The sequence below is a fragment of the Larus michahellis genome, chromosome 1, assembly GCF_964199755.1.
Source record: "Larus michahellis chromosome 1, bLarMic1.1, whole genome shotgun sequence".
Taxonomy (NCBI): Eukaryota; Metazoa; Chordata; class Aves; order Charadriiformes; family Laridae; genus Larus; species Larus michahellis.
Window position 1 is genome coordinate 114,642,128 of NC_133896.1, and position 22,836 is coordinate 114,664,963.

The 22,836-nt window shown below is 41.8% G+C and overlaps 1 protein-coding gene across 6 annotated transcripts in view; it reads left to right on the forward strand.

Annotated features, from left to right (window-relative positions):
• Positions 1 to 1,225: 1,225 nt before the first annotated feature.
• The window catches only part of CXADR (CXADR cell adhesion molecule), a 36,633-nt gene continuing 15,022 nt past the window's right edge, over positions 1,226 to 22,836 (forward strand). For 2 of the 6 annotated variants that reach the window (XM_074599926.1, XM_074599907.1), the window contains exons 1-7: positions 1,266 to 1,382; positions 6,126 to 6,258; positions 18,503 to 18,672; positions 19,360 to 19,564; positions 19,926 to 20,081; positions 22,121 to 22,243; positions 22,583 to 22,721. In XM_074599926.1, coding sequence (XP_074456027.1) covers positions 18,544 to 18,672; positions 19,360 to 19,564; positions 19,926 to 20,081; positions 22,121 to 22,243; positions 22,583 to 22,721 — 752 coding nt within the window. In that variant the 5' untranslated portion in view covers positions 1,266 to 1,382; positions 6,126 to 6,258; positions 18,503 to 18,543. Of the gene's footprint in view, positions 1,383 to 6,125; positions 6,259 to 18,502; positions 18,673 to 19,359; positions 19,565 to 19,925; positions 20,082 to 22,120; positions 22,244 to 22,582; positions 22,722 to 22,836 lie in introns of all 6 variants that reach the window. The other 4 variants (XM_074599886.1, XM_074599897.1, XM_074599917.1 and 1 more) reach the window with 3 other exon arrangements.

Sequence of the window (22,836 nt, forward strand, 5' to 3'; positions counted from 1 at the left end):
CTGCCGCTTTACGTCGAGTAACCAACCATTTTGAGAGACGTCAGTGCACGTTCACATATTCATTATTCCAGCAAAAATGGAGACGCCGCTGATTTCATCACTAGGAATCCTATATTGAAATGAAAGGTGTAACACCTCCTTTTTAGATAAGTATTTGGGAAAATACCCTTATGAGTAGTTACCCATTTGATCTAATGTTTTCAATAAGGGCAGAAAGAACTTTCTGTTTTAAACTCTCATCCCATACATACAGAACATAATCACATAAAAACATATTTGACCTTTATTTATTATGGACATCAAAGGAAAACCAAGGAACAGTAATACGATTCCTTTCAAAATTTGTTTGGACTGAAAAATCTGGACTACATCGCTTTGGCATTTGTGTAAATATTTGGTTTTTTGGGACCCTTTCTTAATGTAGAGAGAGCTGTGGACATAACAAAGGAGATGGTACCCACACAGCTTAACCCTTTGCAAGAATAAACCACAGCCGTAGAGGCGCGTTTGTGCCAGCTCACAGCTTCGCTGTTGCAGTCTGTAGCGATGCGCGCGTAGCAATGAATTCACAGCGGGGAGAATAAACCTGGGCTTTAGCTTCTCACAAACGTAACTGCGGGTTTTGCCGCACGTGGAGTACAAACCATGGGCTTTTCTTCGGTGATCAGCCGGGGCTGCCATTTTGGGCGCCGTGCGGCAGCTCTGGCTGTCCCCTGTCGAGTGGCCCTTTGTCCCCTCAGCCACCGTCCCTCGGTTCCCCACCTCTGGGCCAGAAGCAGCTGCTTTCCTGCCAGGGGACCCAAGGCCCTGCCGCCGCGTTGCCATGGGGACCGATGGAGACACGCGGCTTTTTCGGGTGCCTACAGCAATGGCAATGGCCGGGAACCACCCAGGGCACCGGCCACCGCTCCCAGCGCCCCGGGACTCCCCGTCTGCTGTCACCGACACCCTTCGCCCGCCCGCCCGCTCGGGCCAACCCGCCGCCACGTTCGGGCGGGCCCCGGTGAGGCGCGGAGAGCCCCAACCGGCCCGGCGGCGGGCGCTGCCCCTCGCCGAGGTGCGCGGCTGGGCGTGTGGCCACCCCAGGGACGGGGAGCGGCGGCAGCCCCGCAGGCTCCGTGGCGGTCGGGGATCGGCGGCAGGTGCCGCCGCTGCCGCCGCCGGGGGCGGGCGTCGCCGAGCGGCCGTCGCGGGGGGCGGTGGTGGGTGAGCCGGGGCGGGTGTCGGCCGGAAGTGACGGGACTGGGCTGATTCACCTGCTGGGCGGTGCGCGGGAGGTGCCCGCCGGGGGACGGAGCCGCCGCCGCCGGTTGCTCGTCGCTCGCACCGCGCCATGGAGCCGCCGCTGCTGGTGGTGTCCGTCGTGCTGCTCTGCTCCGCAGGTGGGCGACGGGCGCAGGTGGAGGGGAGGGGAGGGGACCGGACCGAAGGGAAGGGAGGCGGCGGCGGCTCTGCCGCGTTGGGAGAACGGGCGGCGGGGGACGGCTGCCCGCCCCGCTTCTCCCCCGCTGGCCGGGGGCGCCGGCCCGTCCGCCGGTGTGTGAGAGAAGGGAGGTGGCTGGGCGGGAGACGGGGGGGCTCTGTCGCCGCCCGGCCTCTGCCCGCCGGCGGGCGCGGCCGGGGAGCGGCGCCTGAGGCGCGGTGCCTGAGGCGCTGGCGGCCGGGCGGGCGCTGCGGGGCCGACCTGGGCTTTGTTCGCCGCCCGCCGGCGGGGCGGCCAGCGCCGCTGCCGCCCTTCGTCTCTTTCACCTCCTCCGCGCCCCCTTCCTTCCTGGGGAGGGCGACGCGTCCCGCTGCGGGCTCTCTCCGTCTGCCGTGGCGTGGCGGCCGGGGCTGTGGGTGCCAGGCTTTCCTCGCGGCCCCCGGCGGCGGTGCGGTGCCCGCCCGGTGTCGCTCCCGCCGTCGCGCCCCGCTCCCCGCGGCGGCGGGTGGGGGGTGGAGGGGAGGCGGTGCGGGGCCGGAGCGGTGCCCGCTGCGGGCGTGGGGGCAAGTCAGCGCCACGGGTGGGAACCGAGGTGAAAGAGCAAAAAAAAAAAATAAAAAAAATTAGATTTAAAACCCCAGCCCCGCACGTGTGATATTTCCTTATTAACCGGGTCTGACTTGAAGGTTGGTCTTGTTTCGAGAGGGTGGAAGGGGCCGGGTGGCTTCCAGAGAGCCCTGGCCACTGGGCTGTCTCGGGCTCGGTGGCTGTGGCCGAGCTCTCTGGAGAAAATGGGAGAGAATTTGCGGGTGGGGGGAAAGGAGTTGAGTTAGATCGATCTAAACTCGTTTGTTTTTCTTGCCGAGAGAAAACAAAGGGGTAGATACTCTCAAACAAACAAACAAAAAACCCCACCAAAACATAAACCAAATGTGACTGGGCAACTAAAACGTAGCCAAATATTTTTCATCTCAAACATTAGATGTTATGAGGTTCCTGTAATTAACTCAGTTGGAGTGCCATGCTAACATTTCCTAAAAATATCTTTTTAAAAAAACCCCACTAGTTTCCATTAAAGTTGACCCAAACTTATGTGAAAGTACAAAAGATGACAAAACACCTGTGGTGGTTCAGGTTCATAATAAAACATATATCAGTGGTGTCAGGAGGCCAGCTTTGTTTCCTGTTGAAATGTTAATGCCTTTGTTGATATCACTGCTGTTTTGGGAAGTTACGGGATCAAAATTGTGTCACTATAATGGAATGATGAACTCTGGTCTCCTGCATGAAAGGATATTGGTAGTTCTACATTAACTCTGTTTGTCTAAGCAGGGTTAGAAACAAGGGAGATGCGGTGTAAAAACTATGAGTTACTAGTATTTAGTTGATGAGGTTAGTGATTAAGATTTATGTAGAAACACTTGAAGTAACTAAATCTGTGGAAAAAAAGCTTTTTGTGAGTAGAATTATTATATGTACCACAGATGAGCGGGATCACTGCTAGGATATTAAAGGCTATGATACTATAAAGCTAGGAATAATTAATATATGATGAAATGTATAACCAGAACAAAATTTTACACTTCATCTTTACTGAAGTATACAGGTGTCTTCAGACTTCACTGTGAAATTGGGTTACTTTGTAAAGAAAGTAATATATCTGTATTTTGATTAAGAATATCTTTTACATGGTTATTTAGATGACTGTACCCCAAAAGACATACATTTCACAGTTCTCTGAAGGAAATAACTTAATAATCTATGTATCATAGGAGTTGATAGGTCATCTGAGTTTGCTTGTGGTGTTTTCCACTGTCAGATTGAGTTAATATTTCTGGGTCTGTGTTTCAGGTAGACATTACTTCCTTCACTAAGAGAATGGAGGTCAGTATGTTGCAGTTCTCCAAATGGACCAAACTTAGAGGAAGGAAGCTAATTTGTGTGCAGTTGAGTGAAAGCTGTTGGCAGTGGAAGATTGTCTAGGTGCTGAAGTCTTTACTTAGGTTTGTGGTACTAGAGTTATTTGTCGTGGTATTTTACGGTTTGCACTATGTGCTCTTTTCACAGCTTTTTTTTTTTTTGCCCCCTGTAAGCCCCACTTTCCTTGTTTCACTATTGCTGAAAGTACAGGATTCAACATAACTGATATTCTATAAATAAGGAGACTTACCTTGAATTTGCAGAATACAACTTCAGCAGGCAACAGGGCCATACCATTACGTGTTGAAGTAGGAAAGTGTACCCGAACTCTGCTCAGGGGTTTAATCCCTCTGTTAAGGTCAATTTCACAGTCATAAATAACTGAATGGGGAACTTCTTTCCTGTGCAGGAAGGGAAGAGTTCATCCTTGAGCACTTCAGGATACTAGGGGAGAACAGTTCTTTTCTGCTTTATCTTTCTGATTTGTAATTAAAGTAATTCTCTATCTAAAAATGCACTCCAAGTCTGTGGTGACTTGATGGCCATTTGGTGTGTATTGCAGTTAAGTGTGATCAGTCATTTCAAGTAGCTGGGGATTCCCAAAATATGCACGTTCTGTTTAACTTCAATGGACAGAATCATAAGTCATCAACTTGTACTGGAACAGGGTAATAGAAATGATGTACCTCCTCAGATCTTCAAATATTTTATTGAGATAATTGATATTAAACTGTTTTTCAAAGGGCAATACAGAATTCTGAAGAGGAAAGCTCAGTTGTGATGATAAGTGCTGCTGGATCGTTTTGTTAAATCTTATGGATGTGTCAACTGGTGTTCAGGTGTTGTTTTTCTTTTTTTATTAATTCTAAGCTTTCCAGAATGCATGGTAATCACAAGAGCTAATATAAAGAAAGCCTATTGTTTCTCATCTTCATCGTCAGTGGCACTGAGCGTGTGTTTGCCTGTGCTGTGACTTCAGGGGAACTGTGTACATACTGGTGACTTTTTCCTGGTTATGCAGTGTTGGGGAAATCATCTCATTCCATTTGGAGCAGATTCAAGTTTCTGTAGGGTCTTAGAAGGCTGACAATAAATATAGGTGCCTAACTCGTGATCCTGATCTAACAAATAAGATAGTGACTTATGGCTGTTAAGCTTTTAAAAATGTATAATGGCAGAACGCAAATTTGCAATGACTATGAAACGTTAACATAGCTAGATTAGTATTATCTTTGTGTAAGTATAAAAAAGTGATCACATCTGTGGTGATCATTACAAAATATACATATATATAGCAATGCTGTGCACATAAATGCTCAAATTGATGATAAGAGTTTGAGTAGACTTTTAAGGTAAATAACTAGGCAAGAATTTCTTTAGTCTGTAGTGTTGTTGCTGCTTTCATGGCTTTTTTTTTTACAGTACTAGTAGGAGGTAATTTTGTACTATATTGAAATGTTGCAATGTGTGATGCTTTATTCATAGAATATTAAGCTTCTGCAATGTGTGATGCTTTATTAATAGAATATTAATCTTTTAAATAAAAATAGAGTTCGGGTAAGCTTTGAGGAAAAGTCTGTGGTTATTGCCCACATTTATATGTGGTTATCCTTAGAATGCAGGAGAATAACCTAATGCAGACATGGTAAGTCAGCATTTGGCGGCTAGTGCACTTTGCCAGATAGGTATAATAAGGAATTTAAGCCTGTTCATGTTTTTTATGCATGCAACAGGATCTTGCAGAAGCTTAATTTAGGAGAAATTTGACTACCACAGGAGTTAAGAGACTGGGATAGGAATGATCACTTCATTGCCAAACCTGGTAGGCTTCATCCCTTGCAGAGTAATTGTAACAATTTGGAGGGTTCAAGTTTTTCTTAAGTGTCTGTTAACATTAAAAGTTATCACAAGTTCAGGGCTCCTTTCCGAGGTTTCCCAGATCTCAATGTTTCAAGAAGTATGAAAAACCGTAACGAGAGGTAAGTTAATCAACTAGTTACTGGTGTGACATTGACCATGAGATTTGGATTACAGTCATTTTTCCTTAACTAATTTTGTGTTTATTGGAAGGCATTTTATGCATTCAGAATGCTTCTGCACAGATTATTATAGTTTGCCACTTTGGTCTGCTCTGACTGCCCTCCTGCCGTGGTGGCTTCCCCTGGGTTGTGTCAAACCTCAGCTTCCTGTCTGTCTTCACTTCCAGCGCTTGTCACAGCCTCTTTGAAAGCTGAGTCTGCTTAATATAGAGATGAAACTACCACTCCTAAATGGCTGGATTTGCTTCCGTCGCTGCTTTACAAAAATTACATTTTCATACGAGCACTTGTATCCTTTGCTACTGATTCCATTCATGCTTCGAGAAATTCCTTGCAAATATCTTTCAATCTGCCTCAGTATTGGAGCGGTTTAAAACTCATTTGCCACTGTGCCTACGGAAATTCGTACAGACTAGGGAACTGGTTTTTGGGGGCAGTATTGGTTTCATCAAACTTCCTAACTAATTTAATCATTTGTTGTTTGCATTCATTCATAAGTTTTTAATGGCAGGGATTCTCTTGTTGCAATCTCTGGTTCATTTCATAGAGCTTTTAGATGCTATGTGAAACATAAATAAGAAGTTTCAACAATGAAAAACATTCATACAAGCCGTGGCTCACCAGCTTGTGTGAATGCTCCCCCCCATCAATTTAGTCACTACTAGACCACTAGCTAAATACAGAGTTAGCTTATGCTGGCTCTTCCTTTTTTTTTTTCTTTTGTCTTTTTTCTTTCTTTTTAGGGAATTCCTCTTATTACTAGTTTGCATCTTTCAGGGGATGGTTGTAAGAAGAGCCATGTCAGCCTGTTGCCATGGGAGTAAGTGGCAGTGAAGCTGTGGTTCTGTGGAAACCTGTTTCAGTAGCGGCTTGAACGTGAGCAGCCCCGGCATCCTTGCTGGTCATTTCCTTTACTGAATGACTGCCTTAGCTGTGTGAGTGGGTGGTGAATGGGTCTGAGTTGAATCTGCTTAAAACTTTCATTAATTTTTTTAACCAGTTAGCTTAGATTGCAGGATTTGAAACAAAGAGTTTTGCCAACAACTTGTCCTGGTTCAGGGCAGGAATGAGTGACAGGAGGGATGGCAGAAGAGCATTAGGAGGGAAACCCATTCTGCTTGGTCAGTATTCTCCCATAGGTGAGAAATGCCTGTATAACCTTGGCTTAGCCGGTGAGTCTGACTACATCACTAAATCAGGCGATCTGTTCAATGGCTAAATGTTACCTCAAAAATTATTTTTTTCATCCCATTTCATGTTTTACCTGGCATTCATCTGGTTTCATGGCGAGCCAGTTCAGGGAGTTTCAAAGTCAGAGAAATACTAAATTTTTGTACGGTCAGTTTTCTACCCATTTCTTTTGCTGATCCAACTCAGTGAGATGGACTCTGAGTTGTTACAAAAGAGTGTCAGCTGGAACGTGAAACCCATGCGGGTAGAGTATATTACTATTGATTTTTTTTTTTTTGGTCACCTACTTGTTGGGCCATATACTCAAAACTTGTGATGTGACAGAGAGGCAAGATTTGGCACTTTGTTGGCTGTAGGCTGGAGTCATTCACCAGTGCTGTGGTGTCCTTTAGCTGCTGTTAAGCATCTAAGGTACTTGATGGTCACGAGTTTTGCAGTTTCACTTACTGCTACATTTTTTAAATAGATGTGTTTTTCATGCCCTGTAGCTAAAACCTACACTTAATATGTAGAAAGGTGATTAATCAACAAGAAATGTGGTGTGCGTAGAAGGAAGGATGAGAATTTCATAAATTCACAACTGTTTTAACTTTTGCAGAGTAACCTTGTATAGGTAATTGAAATTTCATATGTTCACTGATCCTGCGTTTTCAGTTCTTCCTTTTAGACGTATTAACAGCATAAGCTACAAGGAATGTTTAATCTCGGTTGTTTTAAGGCGTGTAAAAATAATGTGTGTGTATATATATTTTAAAACTTCCCTAAATTTTTAAATGACTAGTTAACTTTGTGTCTATTTAGGGTGGATATTCTATTTCTTTGAGCTTATTCCTTTCTGTCTGTTTCTTACATGGGGGGAGGGGCAGGACAGGGACAGGGAGGGAAGCAAAAGCAGGCAGACAGCCAGTTCTGTCATTGTGATGCTTCATCTTTTTATTTTAAAAACCAGCAACAACAAAACAAAACCAAAAAACCCAACCCTGTATTACTGAATGAAATCACTTTTAATGCGAAGCGTGCATGTGCTGTGAAAAAGCATTGCTTGTTCAGTAGCTCGGAAGAGCCAAAACCCCTTTACTCAAGTGAAAATAATATGGCTGCTCAGTTAAGTGTTTGATTGTACTTAACTCCGTGATGCATTGACTGACAGATGTGCCTAACGCATTCACACTGCAAAAGAGCTGCTTCATTCAGTTGCCTTTTAAATGCCATCAAATTGGCAGGAAAAAAAAAATCGAATCGTGTGACTTGATTGCTTAGTTACTGCATAAGCCTTCAATATCAGTTCGTAATGGGAAAATAAGTGGCATGCAGGGCTAAAAGCAAAAACAACCCATGCAGTTGATGTGAACTTGGGTAGAGGAGAGGCAGGCTTTTTATGAATAAATCATGTCAGGATTTGGGTTCTGATTTATTTTTTTTTTTTTTTGGCTGAAAAAAGTCTTTGTAACCTCTGGCACTCATTTCATTTTACACTTCTTCATACTATTTCTGAATGGTTCCTTAATGGCTCTTAAGTGCAGTCTGAAGGTACAGTCTCACGTTACACCTAGTCACATTACGGATGTGATGCGGTTACATCTGGTGTCACTTTGTGTGCCCGTCGAGGTTGTTGCTGCTTCCAGTGATGGTGTTGGGTTCCTTCTTCCCTCCCTTGTGTCAGAGCAGCATCAGGCAGCTGCTGTGCCAGCCCGTTCAGCTGATACAAAAGAAAATGCCTTTTTTTTTTTTTTTTTTGGAGTATGTTGTTCTCCTATTGGGCCAGTTCCCGGATTCAAACCACTGGGTGGCTGCGCGGCTGGCTGGGAGAGCTGGCGGGAGCGTGGCTGGTGTAGGTGCAGTGTGGAATTGCTCTCTGCAGCTGGGATTTTCCCTGGCAGCACAAACAAATCCTAATGGAGAACTATGGCAGCATCGCTGCTTCTCTGGCCTTGTGCTCCCACCAACCTACCTTGTGCTTGGGGTGGGGGGGTGTCTCCTTCAGAGAACCCCACCTGGAGAGAAAAAGCAAAGCTTCCCATGCAGTGTCAGTTTTTACTGGAGTCAGCTCTTTGTTCTGGGTTCCTGCCTTTTTGCCTAAAGTGTTATACTGGCACAAAGGGAGGTGACAGGATCAAGCTGGAAGATGAGAGGGCAGGACCTCAGCAAATCCAAAATATTCTCGTTGTCGTTCCCTTAATACTGCAGGTTGAACTAGGTCATGCTGGATCATTTAAACATGACCAGGCATTAAAAGAACTCAGCGATTTTCCGTAGTTGTTGGGCTAAACGGTACTCTCATGCTTAAAATTAGTCTTAATCCTGATTTGTGTTAGAATATCCCCCCAACCCCTTCGTGTTGCCCTCCCCCAAAAGCGTATCCTTTCCTTCAGTACTGGGATACAAATGCTCCCCCTCTCAACTTGATAAGCACGTCCCTCTTCAGTAAGGTCATCAACTGCTGCAGTTGCTAGGATACTCGGCTGGTGACTTCGGGTTTAGCAACAAAAAAGCTTCAAGAATGTGCTGAACAAGTAAGGAGCACAAGGACAGTTGGAAAGGGACATTGGATAGAAACTGAAGGCAAAAGGGGATGTCAGGGAAGAAGCGAAAGTAAAGAAGAAAAGTAAAAGATCAGTAAAGCTTTAGCCATGATTTTTAGTTTTTCTTGGTTGCGTGACTGTTCCACCTAATCTCAGTGAATTGCGGTTGAGAATGAAATTAAGCTCATGCTATGTAGTTTGCAGGGTTGGGGTTATTTGTAGTTCTGTTTATATAAGTCTTAAGAATTTTTTTAGTAGTTTGGGAGGAAGAGTAACTTCTAACTTAATTGAGCTGTACGTTTTAAACTGCAGCATGGGTACTATATGAATTAGAGCCAGTTATTTAATGCTGTCTGAGGACATCCAGACTGAAAGAACACTTTATTTTTTTCTGTCTTTGATGCAGTATGCTTAGTCCGTTTCCTGTTGTTTTAGGTTTCTTTTTTCCTTGTGTGATTTGACAGAGGATTTGTGGATTCAGGTGAACTCTGGTAGATACTCAGTAATTTTACGGTTATTGTTGAATTGATGTATTTTGTCACATTTTTCAGGCTAGACCAATGCAAGATTGCTTCAGCTTTGGCTTCTGTTCGAAGCAGGTCACCGTAAGGTAGTGTTTGTGGCATTCTGAAGGGGAATAGTTCTTTTTGAGCTGTTCTGCAGAAATTGTGAGCTTAGAGTGGCAAAAGTGCCATTTTTTAGAACCAGTCAGATTTTAGTGGTTGCTGTTTCTTCTGTGAGTCTGGGGATCAGACAGTAGAAAGGAATATCAGACTTAGTAGTGGAGTCCTCTTTAATTGTGGAAGCAGATGAAAAAAGTCAGAAATAGGCGGGGAGGAAGTAAATCCATGATTTAAAGTAACGTCACACTGGTTACTTAAAGGGTTACTGGTTATGTACAGCGAAGAGACTTTGCCTGGTAAATGTGCCTCAGAAAAGTGGTGCTTCCCCTCCAGTTAGTCAGAAGAAGTTAAGTTTTGGAAACAGAAACTCACTGTTTTGAGACCCACCAGCAGCAGAGTTGATTATCCAGGTGGTAGAACTGTGGCAGACTTATTCTGACATGCAGGTTTTTTATGTATTTTGCTTTAAGTGCTGCTGCTTTTTCATCAGCCTTCTCTTTGTAGCTTATGGCCGAACCTTCCTCCATGCATGTAAGTCTCTTAGCTGCACAACCTGGGGAAAAAGTGTCCTGAAAACTTAACCAGACCAGAGCTCTGGGAGTTTGGTCACTCAGCACCTTTCTGCAGCTGAGATGAAATATGAAAGAGAGGGATTTAAAATCTTGCATCTACTAACATGAAGTGTCAATGTAAAACTCAAGCTCTTTTCTCTGGAAATTGCTTTGTGGATTTAGTTTCCTGAACTATTTTTATATTTAGTCTGGGACTAAATGGACTAGGAAGGAGGAGACAGTGTTTGGAGCAAGGACTGGGAGCCAAATATCATCTTTTCTAGGTGAGTGCTTTGATTCCTGGGTTGTCTTCACTTTCTCTGGCTCCATAAACTGTATCTTTTCTACATAGTAGAAGGGCTTCACTAAGATGTGTGACTCCGATTAGCTCAGAGCGCACTATCCCGGGAGGTATGAAATGCAGGTGTGAACATCTTTTGTCTGAATGTTAAACCTGTGTCTTTGGGGATTAATCCCTGTTCTGCCTAGTTGGACTTAGGCTAGTATAGGGAGGCAAGTTTTTATCTTCTCCATAACCTTTTTGGTTTGGAGCTTTTTGAGGTTTAAGTAGAGGGATATGTAGTATGTTAATGTCAATAAGTTTGGAAATGTTAGATTTAGAAGTGCTTGATGCTTTTGCGAAGATGGTGTGGGTTGGTTGTGGTTTTGTGGTTCTTTTTTTACCACTTACAAATTTCATAGAAAAGCACAGTTCAGAGTATTGAGCATTGTATGATAACCACAGAGTGTCAAGTGTGGGAAAAATGTGGTCTGTGGAGCATATCAAAGATTAACTTTTTAACACTTTTGATACTAGCAGGACAGTACTTTCTTTGTTAGAAGAAGCTGTTCAATTTGTCTTTATCAGCAGTGGATTATCCTAAAAAGCTGAATTCTCTGCAGGGTTCTACAATTATTACATACTAAAACCACACCTGCTCTTTAGATATGTATCCACTAGAGACTCAGGTGCAGTAATGCTGAGACATTTTTTCTTTCTTGTTTTGTTCATTGCTGCATGATTACTTAGCTTTTGGTAGTTCATTGCCTGTTGCTTGTTAATTTCCCTCATCTCTTGCTTATTCCTACCTCAGATAAGGTTGCTGTGAAGGTTAAATGGTCTTTGGTACCTAGGTACCTGGTCATGGAAAAAACAGTGAAGTTAAAGGCAACTTTTAATCCAGTTACTTCATTAGCAGCACCCTGCCTTGCAGAGGCTTATTTTGGCATCACTTGAGGATACTCAAGTTCTGTGTAGTGAGGAAGCAGGAGAAGATTATGAGATGGTGGCTTCTTGTGGGGATTTCAGCCATGAAGGAGACTTAACATTTGTCTTGGATTGCACCAGTAAACACTGGGAAGTCTCCCTCAACTAGGGACTCCGCAGTGTGTACCTGCTTTGGTGTGTACTCCCTACTCGCCAAGGCTGTACATTTGACTCCCTCATTCTGCAGGGCTTTATTTCAGAAATGCTGTTTTGAAATAAGATGTTGTAGAACTTCTGAGTGGATGTGGGAAAGAGAATTGGGGAACTTTGCTTTATAATATCATTAGAGCTAGCTGAATAAAGTAGGAGATTAACTGTGGATGAGAGGCATATTCGGAAGTAAAATGTGGGTGATGGGAAGGTGGTTCTTGAGACTGAAGTCTATCAAGTGAAAAGATTTGATCACAGGTATGTCTGTAATCTGTATTTGGAAGAAGAGTCTAAGCTGAAGCATCTCTTAAGTGAATTTTATAGCTCTAAGCACTAACATGCATTTCTGGGTGTCATTGTTATTTGATACTTAAGGCCTCATTCTGCGAAGAAAAACATTTTTGTATTTTAAGCCATTCCTTGTTTACAAGCAGGTATTGGCAAACAAGATGGTTTTTGGAGAGCCTACCAGTAAAGCTGAAGTACTGTGCAAATGCAGATTGCAGATGGATGACGTATGGCTTTAAGTACAGCAGCATCTCTTTACCCCATGTAGAAGCAGTCTGTGCTTCTTTGCACTTGTGCTCCTTAGTGATTGCCATTTCAGACATGAGTTTGAACCTGGCAGCAGTCCTGCTGTTGTGATGCTTCTCCCCTGCTCCTGCCCCTCGGCGTGTCAGCCGCTATACCTTCTGCTGTCCCAGCTGATGGTCTTCCTCCCCTGTTACCCATTTAGGGAAGGGACTGTGTCAGTTGGGCTACGCAGCACTTCTGTAACAGTGCTATCTGATGTCAGGAACATTCATGCCAACTTTGAATGTATGCTTAAATTTATGTAAGCCAGCAATCCAGAATTTCAGTGTATCCTGAACTTGTAACTTTTTAAATTAAAATAAGAAAATACTAAATGCATAAGTAATTCATCTAATGAAAATTTGCCTTGTTATTTGTTAGTATGCATCACAGCTCTGTATCTGTGTTGAAATGGAGGAAGCTTTGCTCCATTTTAATTTTTTGTCTGGTTTGTTGAAGATTCTTTTATACTAGAAAGCAGTTTTCATCAAATTCTATCAAACGATTCATTTTCCCTAGATTATTCTTAAAAAATCGATAATGTAGTTTGCTAAGCTGTATTCCACTTGAGTGGTATTTGAAGGTGTGCCCAGATATTGAGAAGGAAATACAGTTTCTCTAAAGATGGTATAGTGGTTTGTACCCCTTCAGGAATCATGTAAAAGACTTGTTCAGTCATGCAGATATAGTTTGCAGTGCTCGTCAGGGTCAGTTTCTCAGAGAAAGAGTATTTTATTCCACATTAAGAAACTTAAATCTGAACGCTCAGAATCCAGAATGTGTATTTACCTCTTACCTTCTGATATAAACCTTTATAAGGGATAATACTTATTATTCTACATCGAGGAATGGTACTTACCTCTTCTCACCCAGTCACAAAGGTTCATTCTTCTGTTTGCCCTGGCAGAATATGGCATATGTTCTTCTTGGAAAATATTTGGAGAACAATATACATGCATTTGGACCAGTTGCACTTCTATGTTGATTGTAGGCACTTGTTTTTTGAGGATCTGTTGCATGCTTCTGAGTCTTAAGTTTGCAGTGCTTTGTTTGACACAATTAAAAATTATATATTTTAATGCTGAGCATCTTTGAATATCGGCATAACTGATTTGAGGAACCCTCATCTTTCTGGTGTGTTAAAAGAAGTCTGAAAAAGGTCTGAAATTTTATCCATGAAACCCTGCTAACCAAAACAAATACAGATCTTCACTCAGCTTGATAAAATGTCTACCTGTCATGTACTAGCAGTTAGATGCCACAGTTGATCCACTCATGTTTTGAGGAGCATACTAGGGGAGTGAAAAGAATCTTCCTGATTTGAGTGGAAACTGAAGGAGGCAAGGCTTGGGAAAGCTTGGAGAAAATATCATCTTGTCACTATGTGCATTGGCTTCATATAGATCTTTAATGCACTTACAGAATTGTTTGTGTTGGACGTGACCTCAGTCATCCAACCTACTGCTCCAAGCGGAGTCAACACTGAGTGCTTTGGTCTTGTCTGTGTCAGCTGTCACTATATCACCTGTCCTGTTTTCCTTTTTGATTCTTTACTGCTCTTGCGCTAGTAGAAGCTTTTAGAAGCTAGTAGGAGTGCAAGTAGAAGCTTGCACTGAAGTCCGCCAGTGCTTTCAGTTTTGGTTGTGACTTCCCTAGCAGGGACGCTGCATGCCTGGGCAATATTTCTGTATTGCTCCCTTGGTAGACTGTTCTCGCTTCCTCCTCCTTAGGCAGAGGTGCTTATTGATCTGCTCATTTTCCCTGAGTGTTGGGATGTACTTTTCATGTGGTTAGAAGCAGTGTCCTTAAATTATCCACCAGCTTTCTTGAGCTGTTCTACCTTTCAGACCTGGGTCCCACAGAATTCTGCCCTTCTGAAGTTCAGGGTCTGTACTGGATGTGCCTTCCTCACTCCACTGTTTCATGGTCACTGCAGTCAAGGCTGCCATTGATCCCATCCCCAACAAGTTCTTCCTTTTTCTGTTGAAAGCAAGTCCAAGAAAGTATCAAATGGGTCGACGCATACAGCATCTGTTTTTTCCTGAAATCTTCCAGAAGCCTCCTAGATTGTTTGTGTCCTGCTGTGTTGCCCTTCCAGTAGATGTCAGGGAGGTTTAAGTGTCCCACAATAACCAGTCTGTGATTTTTAGAGACTTTATGGAATTGCTGAAATAGACTTTGTTACCCTGATCAGGTGGTTTGTAAACTTTGACCGTGATGTTGCCCATATGGACCTCTCCTTTAATCCTGACCCCGATGCTCTTAACCAGCCTGTTGTCCATCCTGTAGAACAGCTTTTTGTTTTCCAGCTGCTCCTTCAGGTAGAGGGCAATTCACCTGCTCTTCTTTACTTTCTGGCTTTCTTAAAAAGCTTGTATGCGTCCTGACAAAGCTGTAGATGTGTGAATTATCCCATGTGTCTCTGTTACTCCGGTGTCATAGTTCTGTGTACAGATACTTGAGGTGATACTTTATACTTGCCAAGGTCTCTCTTCCTCCCACCAGCCTGACCTGTGTACTTAATATGTCTGAGTCTCTATTCCCTCCCTTAACTGCAAACTTCCATCACCGTTTCCTGGTAAACCTCTTATTTAAAGTGCTTGTCACCAGATTTGATGAGGATGTTCCTAACCTACTTTGTTAAGTGCATCCCATCTCTAACATAGCAGCTGTTATTATTTCTCAGGGGTATTTGTGGCCATAAAAATCGAAACACTGCCAGTCCTGCAGCAAGTAGCTAACTCGCAGGATGTGTCTCCACAAGCCTTTTCCCCGTCGCATGAAACAGCAAGGAGAACAAATGTCACCTGGGGTCCGATGTCCTTTGCCTCTGGAGTTTTCTAGTCGCTCTTGGTTTGCTCCAGGTCTCCTTCATTAATAGCATGGGTGCCTGTGTGAGTAGGTAGTAGTGATGGGGGGTGAGGTGCGGAAAAAGGTCGATAGTGGTGGTAATAATACAGGCTAGTAGTTTAATACTTCATAGTCCAAGGGTCGGAGGACTCTTGGCAATCTCTTTAACATGCTGAATCTGTCCAAACCTTCTTCGCCAGCATATCTGGCAGCAGATGTGTGTCTCTCCTCTACAGAAGGGAATCTCCAACTAGTATTACCTGCCACTCCCTCATACTGCTAATGCTTAATTCAAACTGAGCTAGCTCTGACACCTACTTTAATTGAGATTCTTGCTGCTTCTTCCTGTCATTCTGATGTTGGGGGGGGAAAAAAGTGATGGTGGAAAACAGCTTTATATGCTTGTGTTTTTAGCATAAGAAAGAGAGTGTGGAGCACCAGTATAACAAAAATGAGGTGTTGGGAGGTGTGTAGTAAGAAAGGAACTGAGATTTATGAAAAATCTCTGAGACTTAGAAGGCTCAGGCCAATGTTTGGGTAGCTCTCATGACAGCTAATGTGTGCTGCAAGCTTCACATGCAGGAATGATTGTTGAGAGCTATCCTGAGGTTCGCGTGCTCTGTCTTGGAGACATTCAAGGCCAGGCTTGATGAGGCTCTGAGCAATCTGATCTAGTTGAAGATGTCCCTGCTTACTGCAGGGGGGTTGGACTAGATGACCTTTAAAGGTCCCTTCCAGCCCAACACATTCTATGATTCTATGATCTTCCATTGACAGGTTTACGTGTAGTCAATGTGCATGAACATGCTACTCATATTTCAAAAGTTTTAATTTTTGTAACAGTCTTCTATGTTGGATATATTTCCAGCAAGTCACTTCAGGCTGTTGGGTTCTGCTTGTACTTGACTTATGGTTCCTATGCTGTTTCATGTATTTTGGATCAGAGAAATGAGTGCTGTAGTAGAAGCTGAGACTGAAGTGTTTGCTATTTGTGGCTTTCAAAGCGCTTTAAGCAAGCTGCCATGTGATAGGCAGGACTATTGGAGCCTAGTCTCCTAGGAGTGTGTCTCTGAAATGTAGTACAGCCAGCTTTTAACATCATTTTTCTTCCCTATTCCCAGTGTCCCTTTCTCAGTGTTATGCCATCTGAATGAGAAACAGTTTGTGTAATGTCCACTTTGAAATTATGCTCACATGGAGTTGTTTGGCGATGAAGAGGCAAGAGATAACGGAAGAATCTAATGCTGCTTAGCTATGTCAGAACAAATTAATAACTTCAGGGACTTCTGGTTTCACTGGACTGTTATTTCGGCTTTTGTGTTTGTTTGAAATTGTCAGAGAGATGAACAAGTAATGACAGAAGAGTGAGAGAAGGAAAGTAGGAGTCCTGTTTGTTTAGAAAATTAGTCAAAAAATCAACATAGGCATACTCACTTCTCTAGTTTGTTTCATCCGTGTTGTGTGTGTCAGCAGGTATCAACTAAAAATCAGAGATTTCATACTTCTTAGTAGTACAGATGTGTCATAGCATGTCCAAAAGATGAATTCCGTTACCTGCTACCTACCCACTGTGAAGAGGCAGATGTCATTGTGTTCCCCTTACCTGAATTACTGAACGCTATGTGAAATCCTCAGCAGGTCCCCTCGTGGGGAGGGGAAAGCAAACGTGTGTTCTGTGGTCATCTGCTGTGGAGCTTCAAGTGGCAAAGTAACCGTTGCCGGAGATGCTGTCACAGAGCAGCAGTACTGCTTCAGTGATTAACTCTTACTGCAGAATGAAGGCTTTTGATTTCCTGGGTTATAGACTTGAGGGAATTAGTTGCTCAGATGTGTTTATTGTGGTCAAAAAAGAGGCGATACAAACCTGCTAGAACTATCTTTGAAAAGATGTTTGTGGGTTGGTGAGAAACATTGCACCTATATCTCTTTTGTACCTCAAAGTGATGTTTCTTGGGTTTTGTTGGTTTTTTTTTTTTGTGTTTTGGGTGTGTGTTTTGTTTGGTTTTTTCCCCCCTGGAATGAAGGTAATACTATGCAAAGTAATACCATGAATGGTAGGAAGCAAAATAATCCTACCTATTTTGTAACTGTATGTTTGTAATTAACAATTATGAAGGTAATTTCTTGCAGGCTTTTGTCTGGTATTTAGTATGTCAGGTGCTTTCTCTTTCTAAATGTTTTTATTTTTAAATAGTTGTTAAAGATCCCTTTGTTTTGACATCAGGAAGGCAATCCAGACTTAATGCAGAGCAAAATTTTAATAAGGCAGAAGGATAGCTTTTGCAGTGGGATCTGTGTGGCAGAAGTGCTCTACAGCTTCTCTACTGTATGGAGGATTGCAAGTTAGATAATAACTTGAGCTAGCACAGCAGCGCAAGTTAGAGCATAAATGCAGTGTTTATAATAGTTTTTAATTTTATTTCATCTGAGGCTATGATTCTACAGATGCAGCGAAACAATCTATCATCTTCGCACGGGCCATTTGTCTTGTGGCCTTGTATCTGTTGTTGCTGTGGTAACATATGTGGGACTGTCTTGCTATGATGGGCAGCAACCTACATGTGCAAAATGACGTGAAAATCTAAGCTTGGTACCCAGCAAGGTGGACAAAACAGTGGATGTCCAAATGCCAAACCTGTTTGCATAATGAGCAAAGGGAGCTTTCCATGTCTTGACTGCGATGTATGGGTCTGTACGCTTCATGAGGGAAGCCTGTGTTTGTTGTAAAATGGGGGGAATCTTGCTTCAGGCCTTTTGAGTAAGTCTGTCTGTGTCACTATCTAGATTGTTCTTTATGACTGAATTGAGGAAAATTTGTTGTTTGGCAATGTGTTTTGCTTAGAGGCACGCAGATCAGGATTAGACAACCAGAGGGGGTGAACAAATCTAAAAAAACTCATTGAGATTTTTGGAAGGGATTCATTTGTCCACTCCCTGTAGATAGAAGAGACCTTATACCTTAAGGCAGAGGTACTTAACTTGCTCTAACCCGGGACTTCACGACAATTCTGTCCATCCTGGTGGACTTCATTGCTGTTCCGTGCTTTCATTCTACAATGAGGCAGTAGTGGTGAAGTGATTATCTAATAACTTGAAAAACCTGCTCCTGAAAATTTTTTGATAGCTTCGTATGGGACTTGAATTGTAGAGAAAAAATTGCATGGTTTGAAAGATGTAACTGCCTGTTGGATGTGATTCCAAATGGACAGTACATGACTTTGCATTGTGTTGAGTAACAGACTGCGCAGGATCTCTTAAGTGGTGACAAGTCTGACTAATGGCATGATTTCGATACAGGAAAAGTATATGAGGGATTTGAATATATACTAATATATAATCATGACAAAAGCTGCATGTGAAGTATTTTTTAAAGCATAAAATATGTTTTTATAGGTCTAACAAGAAGCCTAAGTATAACTTCAGTTGAACAACCAATGGTTGAAAAAGCACAAGGAGATAAAGTTACATTGCCATGTACTTTTGTACTCTCAGAAGAAGATGAAGGCCCACTAGATATTGAGTGGGTATTGATACCAGCAGATAATCAAAAGAAGGAACAAATAGTAAGTAGAGACTTTTTTGGATGGTGTTAATTCAGTTGTTTGAGTAGGTCAATGTATGAACTTTGCTACTGACTTTAAATTAAACTTCCACCTTTTCAGGTTGGGATGTTTGTGATCTTAAATTACTTTGAAGGACCAGTCATATGAAATATAGTGGAAGTTTTGGAATAGCAGATTAAGTATGAAATATCAAGAAATCTGTCACTATAAACTTGTCTTCTAAAGAAGAATTCTCAAATTAAATACACTTTGGTTCCAGAAAACAAACTATGCTTTCGTACCTGCGTTATTTTCCTGACTGAAAACTGATTTATGAGGATTTAATATTAAATGTATTAACTCTTTTAGTTATTAATCCTTCCCTTTCTTTGTAAACCTTGTCAATAAGAGGACTCCTTTTAGTAGACAGATCTTACAGAATGAAATTAGAGCAATTTTAAACAGTTTTCGTTCAGTTAAAAGTCAATCCTGATATATTGCTGCTTGGACAGGTGTTTGGTTGGAGTATTTATTAGAGTACTGTGTGTGGTGATATTTTGAAGATTGAGATATTTGGCTACGTCATACTTCTGGGATTATTTCAAACAGTAGAAAGAAACTGTCAAGAATCTGAAGATACCAAATTACTTTGAATGTTTACATGCCAAATGGATTTCTGAATCATATTTCTTTTTTTTTTTTTAATAGATAATTATGTATGCTGTAGACAGGATTTATAATCACTATTATGCTGCTATGACTGGGCGGATGCAGTTTACTAATCCTGATCCCAGATCTGGTGATGGTTCATTGGATATCCTGAATTTAAAGGCAGCAGACACTGGCACCTATCAGTGCAAAGTGAAGAAGGCACCTGGAGTTCAAAGCCAAAAAATACAGTTGACTGTACTTGGTAAGATAATGCATTTATTGAATTTTCAGTGGCATTTTTTTATGTGTTCATTTGATCCTGTCGTTGATGTCTAAAATCAAAACTTCTGTTGGGGAAAGTCATACTGAATCTATGATGATGCATCCATTATTGATGCTTTGGGAGGGGTGGACATCATTCTGTTCTGGGGCATGAAGGGAATAATATTCAGAATTTTAAAAAATTCTATGCCTGGCTTGTATTTCATAGAAAATCTTTCCATGCATAGAAATGGTTTGTTGCACAAGCTTTGTCTCTAGCAAAATGGTCTGACCTACTGTACCACAACTAGTAAGCATTTTGATTGTGGCTGTCACTAATTCAGTCATACTTTGTTTGTTAGTAAAGCCAGCAAGAACTAAATGTTCCATTGAAGGATCACAGGAGATTGGAAAAGACGTTACCTTGAAATGTGCATCACAAGAAGGATCCCCGCTTTTGTCTTATGACTGGAGGAGAGTATCTGGCAGACAGGAACTTCCTGCCACTTCGACGCTGAGTACTGTTGAACTTTATTTATTATTCTCATATACTTAAGAAAGATTGCATGCATATTTTTGGCTTATCTTGACTTGTGGGCATCTCACACTTGATATTAGTCTAGAGTAGTCAAGATAAGTGTCATTTCACTGGGTGATAAAACTGACTTTAAAAGAAGTTGGTTTTTTATTTCTTTTTAGTCATACTGGGAAATGTTTCAAGCATTAAGTTGAGATTCTTACCATTTTGCTGCAGAGTCATGCTCACCTGTGCCTCAGTGTTGTGCGTTCTCTTGCTTGCTGATGTTGGCCGCTTTTATGCTCAAGCGGACACTAGGAAAGTGTCAGAACAGAGTCTAGACTAGTGGTTAGAGCTGTACTCGGGGAAGTGGAGATAAAAGCTTGAATTTTGTGAGAGACTGAACTGAGGTCTTCCCTTCCTGATCAAGTGACCGAACTTGCTTGAAAAGGGGTATGTGTCTTTAGAAGAAAAGTTGTCAAGAGTAGCAGAGAAGAGAAGGCTTGCCCTCTTCTTACAAGAACTGATGTAAAGGAAAGAGTTATATATTCTGAATTTTAACTGATGGATTCCAAATTATTATAGTGGTGGTGCTGGATTTTTATTGTGAGAACTTCATTGTAGAAGGTTAATTGGTGAGTTTTGGCTTTGTGAAAGTTATTCTGGAACATTTTTTGGAAAAGTACTGCTCATTACCAGTTCTTTTTGATCTTCTCTGTAGTTGCGAAACCTTAAGCCTTGAGACGGTGGTATTTTATTGCAGATGAAGCAGTTTAAGAATCTGCTTTCAAATAAACGTATTTTAACTCAGGTTGTCTAGAACATACAGGACAAAGTGGTATCGCGTCTAAGAGTAACAAAAGTGTATGTCTAGGGGAGAGAGAATAAGAAGTTGTATGGCTCTTCCTCGTGGGGGTCTCCTATCCTCGTGTAATTTATGCCTCAGGAAATTCAGATGTGCCTTCATTTTAATTGACTTAAAAGAAACAAACACTGACTTCTATGAACTTCTCCAGTTTCCGTTAAACTTTTAGAGTTTCTACGAGACTACAGTATGTCTAAAAATCACATATGAAGAACCTCATACTGTTCTTCATTTTGAACTTGCCTCCCGGTAGTACTGTCTGACATCTCTTGTTTTTTGTTTTGACAGTGAACATTTATCACTAATGTCCTTCCCTGTACCACTCAAGGCCTTAAGCTTCTGTTGTTATGACCCTTCTTTCTCCACAAGCCAAATTGTCTTATGATAACAAAAAAAATCAATTGACAGTATCAGCGCTGGGCCATAATGAGTGAGGAAGTACGCAGAAGTGGCATGTAACTCGATAAAAGAATGTTTGTTTTGGGCTTGTGAGTGTTAAGTTTGGGGACACTGAGCATGTTCGCAAGAACTGAGACACTACCTAACTTGTTCAGCAGGGAGAGCTAAGTATTAGTGCGGTGCCTTGTTCCTGTGATGTAGTCTTTTGCAGCCGATTGAAGTTCACATTGCAGCATCTCACAAAGGTAGCTGTCAATGGCTTTGAAAACCTTGGGGAAGTAACTGTGTTTTTACTGATTGTTTCCTGGGCTGTCAGTATAGCTAGACTTCATTGGTCACCCGTTGGAGGGCTGTGTTCAGGTTAGATCCACCTCATGGGTTCTGCAGGCATCTGAGTTGGTTTTTCAGAATCAGTTTAGACGGAAAGAAGAGGAGGTGGTATTTCGGGGATGCTGGTAATATTTTGATTTTTAGAATTCTATGTTAGAATGAGAGAATTGGCCGTTTTAAGCATCTGTTCCCATCCATTGACAGAGCAATTAGTTTGTAGGCTTAATATTAAGTCAAATGCTGTGGAGTAAATTTCTTTCAAGGTAAAAGGCTTTTACAAATAATAGTATTTTGCAGCAAGACAGACTTTTGTTTTTATTTAAATATTTCTAATATGGCATTTTTTAGTTAGTATTTCATCTATGTTCCAGATTAATAATTATGTAGTATTGAATGTGGAAATAAACTTTGGAAAACGATAAACATCTACCTTTTGTTGTTTGTAGATAAAAATACAGGGGAACTTCTCTTGAAAAATGCCTCTCAAGACTACTCTGGTACATACCATTGTGTTGCCTCAAACAGAGTTGGCACAGATGAATGTTCTGTTGAGCTGAATGTCACCCCTCGTAAGTGTTTGCTGTGTAACGGTCACATAGTGTTTTGTGTATTAAAACTGAATAATCCTGTTTCTCTAAACTCCTAAAAGGTTAAGAAAGCAAATCCTGTTGTGTAACTGATGGGTGCTGCTTCAAGTCTTTACTTTCCAAAATGTTGCTTTTTATGCAGAAAGCTGCAACTCTTACTATTGTTTTAAATGCATGCAATTGAAGCATACCCTCTGTGATTCAGTGATATATTATTAACCTGGATCATGTGTAAACATACTGGTTTTAACGTTAAGAGAAAATAAGTTGGTCATATAAATTTGACACTTGACAAACAGTATTGTTATTTATCTATTCTAGCTATAAATACAGCTGGTATAATTGCTGGAGCTATTATAGGAACTCTGCTGGGTCTTTCTGTACTGGCTTTTCTTGTCTTCTGTTGCTGTAAGAAACATAGAGAGAAGAAGTATGAGAAAGAAGTACATCATGACATCAGGTAACGGCATAGCTCTAGTGTCAGAGCAGTATTATTTGAAGATTAACTTTTAAATATGTATTTCTGCAAGTAAGATACTTAACAGTCAAAATTTCTGTCTTAATCTGGAAAGTTT